This window comes from Lycium ferocissimum, chromosome 8, assembly GCF_029784015.1.
Source record: "Lycium ferocissimum isolate CSIRO_LF1 chromosome 8, AGI_CSIRO_Lferr_CH_V1, whole genome shotgun sequence".
In the NCBI taxonomy this organism is placed as follows: domain Eukaryota; kingdom Viridiplantae; phylum Streptophyta; class Magnoliopsida; order Solanales; family Solanaceae; genus Lycium; species Lycium ferocissimum.
In genome coordinates this window covers 9,521,414-9,533,358 of record NC_081349.1, presented here as the reverse complement: position 1 = coordinate 9,533,358, position 11,945 = coordinate 9,521,414, and the positions used below count along the sequence as shown (strand labels likewise).

The 11,945-nt window shown below is 37.1% G+C and overlaps 1 protein-coding gene across 1 annotated transcript; it reads right to left on the bottom strand.

Moving 5' to 3' along the window:
- Positions 1-10,410: 10,410 nt before the first annotated feature.
- Positions 10,411-11,064, bottom strand: LOC132066005 (uncharacterized). Its single transcript, XM_059459412.1, has one exon. The coding sequence runs from the start codon at positions 11,062-11,064 to the stop codon at positions 10,411-10,413; it is 654 nt and encodes a 217-aa protein (XP_059315395.1).
- Positions 11,065-11,945: the final 881 nt, after the last annotated feature.

Here is an 11,945-nt window from a genome sequence, read left to right as displayed (position 1 = left end):
GGGATGCTACGCGATCATTGAGGAAAGCCATGATACATTCACCATACACAGTCTGAGGCCAAGAAAGCGCTTGAACAATTGGACATCCACTCCCTTCTTGGCTCCTCGGTAGAGAGATGGGTTTTTCTTAAAAAAAAATTCTAAAAAAAGCGGCGACATCGGCCGAGGCCCGAATGATCTCCTTTTCTAAATTACTTTGTGATGTTTAAAAATGAAAATGGTCCGACTTTGTTCCGAACCAGGACCACAGTTTGTAACTAATTACTCTTGAATTAATGAAAAGCCTCGATCTACATAAAACTGCCATCCTTATTAGATAATAATAACGATAGTTTACATAAAACTGCTATCCTTATCAGATAATAATAACGATAGTTTTCTAACTAACCAAGCATAACGAACAATAATAAATCTAAATCTACTTTGCCTCGCCTTTTCAGTAGTAACCGTAATAAAACAACCGAAAATATCATGATGTGTCGTGAAATGAATGGGGAAAATAGTCAGCAGGAGTATGATAAAGTGATAATGATGCTAGATAGACTGGTAGAAGAGTTGGAAGAATTAGAAGATAAGAAGAAGCCAAATATTGACGAAACCGAGGTAATCAATCTCGGTGACGAGGAAGATGTTAAAGAAACGCGAATCAGTGCTCATCTGAGGGCTCCACAGAAAGAAGAGCTCATAGCTCTATTGAAGGAATATATAGACGTCTTCGCCTGGTCATACGCAGATATGCCAGGGTTGAGCACTGAAATAGTAGCCCACAAATTACCCATCAAGGAGGGTTTTGCCCCGGTCAAACAAAAGACGCGAACATTTAAGCCAAACATGAGTATCAGGATAAAGGACGAAGTAGAGAAACAGATCAAGTCTAGAATAGTGGAGGTAACATCCTACCCCACCTGGGTGGCCAACATAGTGCCAGTACCCAAGAAGGACGGAAAGATTCAAATCTGTGTGGACTATCAAGATCTCAACGGGCCATTTCAAAGGATAACTTTTCCCTTCCAAACATCCACATTCTAATAGACAACTGCGCCAAGCACGAGCTGCAGTCATTCTTGGATTGTTTCACCGGGTACCATCAGATGACCTCGCCTTGGCCATTCATGGTATGAGGAATGGACATCATAGGATCCATCGAGCCTCCATCCTCCAATGGACATCGCTTTATTTTAGTCGCCATCGACTACTTCCCTAAATGGGTAGAGGCAACTTCTCACAAGTGGGTGACTAAGAAAGTCATGGCTGCCTTTGCCAAAAACAATCTAATATGCCGCTTCGGTGTACTTGAATCCATCATCACAGATAAAGGAGAATACAAAGGAAAATTCGAGCCAAACTGGCAAGGACTGTACATGGTCAAGAAAGTACTTTCAGGAGGAGCCGTAGTCCTAGCCGAGATGGACGGACAAGAGTGGCCCAAGGCTATTAACGCAGACGCACTCAAGAGATATTATGTTTAGGATTCAATTTGCTTGTAATCGCATTATTATTTCTTTGTAATTGTACCTTTTGCTTGTAATCGTACTTTTTTAATAGAATAGGAAAAACAAATCATCTATGTAATGAACTACGCAATGGCCTGACTTCCCCACAGTGGGATACATAGGCAGTCCATATCGGACCCAGTCGCATTATTAGTAAAACCAAAACTCAGTTACTTTACTCCAAACTACGTTCGACCTGAATTTCTGCTGCGACAGGATACGTATGCGCTTTCGAGCTCGGTCGTCATAAAAGAAAAACCCAAGAAACCCTTAGGAAACCTCAGAGATAATAAAGCAGCAGAAATCAACAAGATCAAGCTATAAGGGCCGGCACAAGAATCAGCCATCATCAGCCCTACACTAGGGCGGAATTAGGAATATTAGAAATCAACAAAGAAGAGGGCAGAGCAAAGCCATACACTGGGGCAGAAGTTTGAGGGAACCTCAAAAATTCCTGCATGACAAGACAATACAAGAGACGATCAGAGCAAGACCCCAAACTGAGGCAGAATTTTTGAGAAAGATCTAAAAAATTCTACCCGTTTAGAACTCAGCAATCGCATCTCCGGGAAGAATCGAAAAACCTCGTTCGAAGAAAACACACGTCGTGACACAAAATGAAATAAAACATTTCTAAAAAGGAAAACTACGCGCATTTTACAAACATTACTTTAAATTTTAAAATTAGTATAAGTACATCTCAAAAACATCTCTCGAACTACCAAGCCCATGAGGGTTCAAAGGAACATCAAGAGGAGACACCAGACAGGAGGACAACGACGCCAACTAGCCTCTTAGGAAACTCACAATTTTTCTGTGGATGCAGGTTTTTAACAGGGCAGCAGGCACGACATCAACCAGGCTTGCTCACAGCAAAGGCGAAAAGCAAACTCAGTCAAGCGGCGAAGTAACGAGAGGTCACAGCAGAGAATGGGCGGTAAAGACACATCTGACCACGAGGGTCACAAAAACAAATGGACAAAATCATATCCGATCACGAGGGTCACGAAAAGAATGAACGACAAAGACACAACTGACCAAAAGGGTCATGCAAAGAATGAATGAGCGTAAAGACAAATCTGACCAAAAGGGTCACACAAAGAGCGAATGACAAAGATATACAAGACTAAGAGGGTCACAATGAATGAGCACAAAGAACGGCCAAAAGGGTCATGACAAAGACAAAAGGGCATATTCGACCACAAGGGTCAACAGCCAATACAATGGACAAAAGAAAGATTATCTAGCCACAAAGGCCATATCTGTCATCTGTATCGAGAGGGCTATTCATTTATTTAATTTGTCGAGAGGGCCATTCATACAAACTGCCGAGAGGGCCATTCATACAAACTGCCGAGTGGGCCATTCATATCAAACTGCCAAAAGGGTCATTCACACAAACAGCCGAGAGGGCCATTCATACAAACAGCTGAGAGGGACATTCATTCAAACAAGCCAAAAGGGCTATTCATTCAAATAGCCAAAAGGGCCATTCATATCAAACAAGCCAAAAGGGCCATTAATTCAAACAGCCAAAAGGGCCATTCATCCAAGCAGCCAAAAGGGCCATTTATTCAAACACCACAAAGAATATCTGCAATCTTTGTCAAATTAAGAAGATAGGCACACAGCAGCAGAAAAAGAGCCGGCTTGCCGAACTAGATCCAGACAAATTGCGGAGCGAATGTGGAACTTTTTCTTATGCAGCCGGTCAAGATAGGGTGCCTATGAGAGTCAAGCTCTCTGACCAGGATTTGGAAGCCATCTAACCTCAGACTCAGCCACAATTTTGTCTATTTTTATTTTTCTTATTAAAAACCGCAACCGGTCGGACACACACCGGGAAATCTGAAGGTGTTCCCACATAAGGGATATACTCTTCTCCAGCAACTCGAACTATATGTGACCTGAATCTCAGAGCCCAGGGATATATAGGCGGGCTCAAGACCAGAGAGTCGATCACATTCTAACAGATGTCCAGAGAAACCCTGGTCACTACACCGGGAATCTTAGGACTTTCCTTCTGAATCACTTAAAAGTCTTTAGTTGAGTTAAACTACAAGTGGCCTGAATTCTCGTATAGCCCGAGATATGTAGGAAACCCAGAAGCCAGGGTCCGGCCACATATGTGAAAATTGCTTAAAGTTGAGAGGTAGAATGAGTTGGGTCTGTCAAATTTCGTTGCTCAAGGATGGTCCGGCCATCTCCGAACACCGAAGGGGCAGTTGTTGACCCCTAATTTTTGACCTCCCATAATTTATTTTAATTACTCAGAGTCCTTGGATAATAAATAAAGCAAACCATGCATCTTAAAAAGGGTTAAGTAATTTTTATAAAATTGTTTAGATCAATATTTTACTAATTTAAATTGATAAAGTGATTTTTATGACATTATAAATCATTTAGGAATTAATTGGCATTTATGACATTTATGAAATATTTTGTGGGATTAATCAATGGCAAAACAATTTTTTGAATAATTATTCACTTAATTGCTAATTTGTCAAAAAGACCAATTAACAAATGATTTATTCTCTTTAAATCCAATGAATTTGAGTAATTAAAAGAATTGACCATTCTACCCCTCAACTTTAATTATGTGTGCTTGCATAATTGATTTAAATTAATGAACTGATTTAGTATTTAATTAGATTGATTAGTCAATAGGAGGGACATTATTGCAAATTTATTTTTAATTGTTTTAGTTATGGCCACAATTGAATTAATCAATTCATGGTTAAAGCAATTGGGGTTAATTATGCAAAATTAGCCTTTTTATGGCCTTAATTGAAATGGCCAAATTCATTTGGCTCAAATTAATTGAGGTCATTAGTGTAATGTAACTTTAATTAGCTAGTTAAGCCAAATAGGGCCATAATTGAAATAATCAATTAGATTAAAATCAATTAAGGTTGTATTTGCAAAGTTGAACCCATTTATGTAACTAGTCGATTTTAAATCAATTAATCAGAATTATGTCTTAATTAGGTTATAATTGGAATAGAATGGTTAATAATCAACCATTTTAAACTTTACCCGCTTATTCAATTTACCCACCTTACCCTTTATACGTGTGTATATATATATAATGTATATACGTGAAAGGGCCATCCTCATTTCTTTGTAACTTGCAAAGCCCAAGTCCGTTCAGCTTAAGGGGTAACCCCCCCCCCCCCCCTTAACATTGCATTTCATACCAAATGACTGCTATCCTCACCCCTTTTCTCTCTTTTTCCCTTTCCTTGCAAACCCTGAAGCCGCCACCTACACTCTCTCTTTCTCTCTCTTGCCAAAAATGGTATTTTCACAAAGGACACAGAGGTTGCTCAGCTTTTGCATAACCATTTGAGTGAAACAATTAATGTTTCCACTTCAAATTCGCTTCTCTCACACCAAACACGGTAATAACCCTTCTCTTTTTACCTTTTCTTTTAAATTTTGAGTCAAACATGCGATTCTCTAAATTTCTATTGTTGTATTGTGTTTATATTTACTCGAATCTCATTGGTCAAGAGAGAATCGGTCGGATCGAAAAAAACAAGGCTCAAATCGAGCCATTTATTGTTGATCTAGGTTGATCTATACCATAGGTTTTGTTTACAAGGGTTAATGTATGAAGAAATCTGTTTGTCCCACATCGGTACTCTTAAGTTTCTTTACAATTTTGGGGTTCTATAAATAGAACCCCAAATCTCCAAAAATCTCCAAGTCGAAAAAAAAAGGAACAGACGCGAAAAGCCCCAAATTTTAAGTAATAAAACTTGAGATTAAGGCTTTCCTAGTCAAAATTTTAAAACTTAGCTTTTAAGAGTTAAGTTCTCTAGTTTCAAAATTTTAATTTCTTTTTGTTGTGTGTGTGCGGCTGAGCTTGATTTTGGAAGCACAAAGAAGGCTGCAAGCCCATTCTTGCTCCGGTTGCACCCCAAAAAGGTAATTTTTTATCTTGTCATTGCTTTTACTTTAATTTCCTGCTTAGTTTAAAAAATAGTTTAATCATGTGTTGTTTAGTCTAATATTGTATTGATGATGTGGATTAGTTATGTTGTTAGTTTGATGCAATGAAGTGTTCTGTGTTTATTTTAAGATACTAACACAGCTGTGTTTTACTTATTTCCATATTATATTTTGTTCATATGATCAATGTAGCAAGGTGTATATGTACTTAATGGTGTAGCTTAAGGTTTGCTTGGTTGTCTGTTGCTCTTGAAGGATTGATTCAAGTTTATTATTTATGGTCAGTATGTGTTAACCTGTTCTTTTGTTTTACTTATTAAAACCATGATCACATAGGGTAAGATAAAAGTAAGATGATCAAGAGGTTTCTGGACTAAGTTAAACAAAAAAATAAAAAAGGAAGGCTGAAGCTGATGTTTAAAGTCTTGTTTTGCTTAAAATAATTTGAAATGATAGGGGTAATTGATGTGTGAAATCATGAAATATTTTAAAACAAGATCAGTAAACATTATAAATGTCTAGTTATTTTCAGGACAAGATGTTTGTTAGTTAAAATGAGGGTTAGCTTAGCTACCTGGGATTCTGGATATGCAATTATCTTGCCAAATCTTTTTGCCTTGAATACATGATTTAAAGAAGCTCTTTTAGGATCTGTTTGTACTACAAACTTGATTGATGTAACCTTGTTTTTAAAAGACTGTCCATGATATCCTTGGATCATTGAACTAAGTGTATATTGAACCTGTTTGATAACTTGCTGGCAAGTTTGTAATGGTATTTTACTAGGAGTATGTTGTTGTTTATCATATTTGTCAGCTCCCCTATCTTACCAAAACTGTCTTGGCTTATTTTCATCTTTGTTAAAATCAACTTCAAATAGAACATGATAGCCTATGGGAACTCTGTTATGGCCAAAGGATTAAAAACCATCTCATGACTAAATTTCTAGACTCAGCTAACTGTAAAGACAGTTTGTTGTCAGTGACTAGGAATTTGACTTGGTTGGATGATAACAAGATCAAGCCACTTGTGTGTACATGCCAAATCATAAGTCACTTGGCCTGGTAAGCCTTTTAAAGGCACCTTAGGATGGGGATTGAGAAGAGTCAAGTATAACTTGGTTCATAGTATCTTTCCCCTAAATAAAAGGTGCCATGGCATGCCTTTAGGTCTATGGGATGTGTGTTTGGTCATGTTCATGCCTTTGGATTGCTATTTTTGTTATTGGATCAAAGGTTGTAATAAAATGAATTTGCTAAGTGATAAAATATGGCTAGCACAGTTAAAGGAGAAGAACTGCCCACCTAGGATCACTGATTCCCAGAATAAGGAAAAAAATTGGATAGGTTGAAATCTGAAAATTTTTACTTTTAAATAAAATGTTGAGTCTAAGGCATTTGATCTATTTGAATACCTTGTGTTATCCCTCCTCTTTAAAAATCTGGTTGAAACGGGATGTTACAGTTGTTTCTTTTCTTTCTTTCATCTCACCTAGGTCATAGTGTATATGTATCCTGTGTATCTTTTCTGTGTACTTTCTCCTATGCTATTGAGTTTAACTGAAGCCTAAAGGGGTTATCCCTGTACTGTCTACAGTCTCTTGAACTTGTTAAAATCCTATCTTGTTTGTGGTATATCTGTTTTATTAATTGTAAGTTTCATACTCTCGGTGATCTATTGACTCTTTGCCATGGCTTTTGTTTTCTCCTTGTTTGGGTTTGACTCGTTGAGTGAATATTCACCTTCCATTTGACATTGTCCAGAATTATGAGTAGTTGAGGAGCATAGGTTGACTCCCTATGTTTGCCATTTGATAATAGCTTACCTATGTGTCTGACTTGAGTAGTTTGAGTTTAAGTATGCCTTAGTTTAGGATTGATATTGTTGTCTAAAGATTGCAAGATGATTAGGAGATTGATAACTAAAACAAGTGTAAAGTTTAGATTGAGTATACACATATATATACAAGTTCGAAAGAGCATCAACAAGTTCGAAGAAGCTTTCCGAGCGCTAACTCCGCCCGTAAAATGCGAACCGTAACAATATATACTATTATCGACTCATGAATAAAGTTTATACACAAACTCAATACAGATGTTATAACGCTTGAGGACAAACACATATATTTTTCATATAAATAAAACCCGCTTCATATTATCCAAAATTCTTCATACGCCAAAATGAAATACCCAGTCCCACTATAGTCCTATTACATATTGCCATATAGCAAACACCACTAATAAACCATACAAAAGCATCGTTAGTCTATTCTCTTTCTCTTCAGCCACCATCAACCTCTGTTTTACTTCATCCCTCTCAATTTCAGCTTCTCCCAACATAACTTTCAAGTGATTCTTCTTTTCTTCAGATTCTCTAAACAACGACTGAAGTAATTCCTCGTTCTCTAAAGATTCTCTGAGCCTATTTTGCAGTTCAGATTTGGTTAAGCCTTTTGATGTTGGTGTCTCAGGTCCACCTGGGCTCCTACTAGGTCCTAGGCTCATTTGAGATTTTCTTAGTGTTTTGTTGGGGTGTGGATTAATAAACCTGAAATAGTCGCAACCACCATAATCCTGAAACAAACAACAATCAATTAGAGTTTTTTGTCCTGAAACCATATAAAAAACGCATACATTTTGAATTAAAAACTTACAGTTCCAACTGCACAACTAAAGAATCTGCGACCTGGGTTCTTTAGGGTGCGTGATTTCTTCAAGATAGTGTATTCACTGTAGAAAAAAATGACGGGATCTTGTGGTTGAGATGTTTCGGATAGCTGAGACATTTTGGGTGTTTTGATCAAGAAAAAAGATAATGGTGGAGTTTGATCACGAAAAGGGACTATGGAGGTCTTTGATCAACAAAAGAGACAACGGAGTTGTTTGAATTTTGATTCGGTTTTATATAGGGAAAGGTGTATTGTTGTTGTTGTAAATTTAAGAATATTTTATTTTATTACCATTGTATTACGTTTTCTAACCGTCGAAATAAAGGTAAGTATGTTGGGTCTATTAATAAAAATAACTATAGTAAACGACTATGATCTATAATTACTCATTGAAACGGTCTATGATGGACCTTCAAGGTTTATTATAAACCACGGGAATAAAGGTTTTTATTGGAACGAGAAGCCTGCTAAATTTGCACAAGTCCAACAGACCAAAAAAAATAAAAAAATAAACCCCAAATCTAAAAAAAAAGCAATAAATAAATAAAATAAAATAAATAAAAAGACTTGATACTATTTAAACATTATAATAACACTTTAATACATCATATGATAGTTCTCATCCATTAGACACATGATCAAAATAGTTTAAGGACACCTAATGGTCCTAAAATCACTAATATTAGTCTAAAAAGCCAAAAATAAATAAAATAAAAAGACTTGATAATATTTAAAAATTATAATAATACTTTAATACATCATATGAGAGTCCCCACCAATTAGACACATGATCAAAAGACCTTAAGCACAAGTAATGTTGTCCTTAGAACAAGGTTGGCCTTTGAGAACAATAACTTATTGTCAGATTAATTGGATAGTAGTGATATGATTACCATTACTTGTGCTTAAGCTATTTTGATCATGTGTATAATTGGTGGGGACTCTCATATGATGTATTAAAGTGTTATTATAATGTTTAAATAGTATCAAGTCTTTTTATTTATTTTATTTTTGGCTTTTTTAAATAATATTAGTGATTTAAGGACCATTAGGTGTCCTAAAACTATTTTGATCATGTGTCTAATGGACGGGGACTCTCATATGATGTATTAAAGTGTTATTATAATGTTTAAATAGTATCAAGTATTTTTATTTATTTTATTTTATTTATTTTTGGCTTTTTTAGATTTGGGGTTTCATTTTATTTTATTTTTTTTATTTTTTTTGTGTGTGTGTTGGACTTGTGCAAATTTAGCAGGCTTCTAGTTCTAATAAAAACCTTTATTCCCGTGGTGTATAATCAATCTTGAAGGTCCATCATAGACCGTCTCAATGAGTAATTATAGATCATAGTCGTTTACTATAGTTATGTTTATTAATAGACCCAGCACACTTAGCTTTATTTCGACGGTTAGAAAACAAATGCAATAAACAAATAAAACACAACACAAGAAATATGAACATCAACCATATATTTCATTTCATTGCAACCCCCAACCATAACAGTAAAAACATCTAAAAGCTTTCATACATGAAAGCCCAAAAGCTGCTTCCATCTACAACTTTCACCAATGAAAGCTTTGCAAAAAACTTACAACAAAATGAAAATATACATAAAAACTAAAACTACATAACTAAACTAGTCTAGGGATTTGCTTGGCGGGGGGGTTGCAGGGGGATTATGAGGGCATCTGGGTCGATATTCTTTTCCTACAAGAGGACACGCAGAATTCAGTCAATCCTGCGAAGAGACCTTGTCAATCTCTCCATGTCCTCTCCCAGCCCCCTAAAGAGCCGTTCGAAGTCATTTCGTAGTAGAAAACATCTGGTGATGGAGCTTGTAGCCTTGGGTGCCTAGGAAGGCGGAGTCTTCTGGGCATTTTGGAGATGAATGATTTGAAATTTCTATGGGCTTGAGTTTATTTGAAATGGAGGAAATAAGGAATGGGGAAGATATAAAGACTGTTTGCATCGGTTAAGTGAACCGTCACCCAATGGCTAAGAGACATGTGGCTATGGGCATGGAGGTGTCGTTTAAATTTGAATTTTATCAGTGTGATTAGACATGAAACGCCAGTATTCTAAAAAGGTAATCATTACGCTACTCATTTTCGCATGATAAGGGTTTTAATTGGGGAGTATAAATCTCCTAAAGGAAGGTTAATTTCCTAACTATGAACCATTATAGACCAACGGATTGGTTTATTATAAACACGCATAGAGTTTATGATAGACTAAAACAAAAGTTGATTAATATTGAACTAATACAATAAAAATACATTCAAATTAAAAAAATCAAGTGGGATGCTCTCTCAAATATCGACACGTTGTTTTCTTGTGACCAGCCCCTTTGCAAATTGAGCACTTGTTTCTCGTCTCTTTGCTAATTCCCTTGGACTTGAAAGATTCCGCAACGCCAGGAAAACGCTTAACTCTCTTCCTTTCAAGTTTGGGGTCGTAAGGGAGTGAAGGAATATACATGTTTGCGTACTTCTCTGGGACTTCCCATTCTGACTCTGCAGGGACTACATTAATAGTTTCACCAAATGCAAGAATGTAAGACTGAACTTTATACATGGGTGAGGAATACTCGTAGATGCTTGAACCATAATCAGGTCCGTACTTCAATCTCAATGCTTTTATCTCGTGAGCGCACGGTAATTTCACCAAGTCGTACTCTCTACAAGTACATGTTTTGTTCAGTAGATTGACTTTGGCAGTTAGGCCACTGCCGACTACGGTGAACTCGTTGGCATCCCCGTTTATATTATTGACAAATAAGGAGTCGCCCTCATTCATCTTTTCCCTTAGCGTCTTTTCAGCCGAAGGCACAAATAAATTGATTGAACTGCTAATATTTGCACGTCTCTGCCTGAAAATTTCAGCAAACCTCCTAAAAATGGAAGTGAATAAGGTAGTCATAGGGTACTCTCTTTCATCCCTCAACATTGACTTTAGTGACTCCGCAATGTTTGTGGTCAGCACATCGTACCTATTTGCTAAAAAATATGCCCTGGTCCACTTGTCAAATCCAATATCAAACTCGAGCCAATTAGCAGCTCCGGGGTATTTATCCCTTAATTGCTGAAAATGTTCATTGAACTCCTGGTAACCATATGCCTGTCTTTGCATCATAGTACACATAAAGTGAATCTCCACATTGGAAATTTTTCCGAAGGTTATCACCAAGATGCTTCATGCATAGTCCATGATGAGCATGCTCAAAAATTCGAGAAACACCATTGGCTATGCTCTTATGCCTATCAGAGATGATGCACAAGTCTAGATCATCAGAAATTATGTACCGCAGCTGCTCGAAGAAGTAGGTCCAAGATTCATCACACTCCTTGTCCGCCACGCAAAAAGCAATTGGATAGATATGGTTCTCAGTATCTTGTGCGACGGCGGATAACAACACACCTTCATACTTACTGTATAAATGTGTGTCGTCAACGGCAATAACCTTTCGCATGTGTTTATATCCTCGAATGCAAGCTCCGTAAGCTACGAAGTAATATTTGAACCTGTCCGCATCATCAAGACTAATGCAAATTCTGGAACCTGGATTTAGATTTTCAACCATGTACGAATAAGCCGGTAAGAAAGTATACTCATGCTCTGGTGTCTTCTTAACCATGTTCTTAGCCGTTACACCTGCCTTCCAACACTACCAATAGCTTGGTTTACAATGGAACTCCCTGAAAACCGTCCTCTGGATTTCCTTTGTCGTTGGCCCTTTGTTGGCAATATAGTCATTCATCAAGACTGATGCAAGGACAGTTGTCGAGGCATGCTTATGAGTGCTCGTAACGTGTTCAACCCTGCAAGTG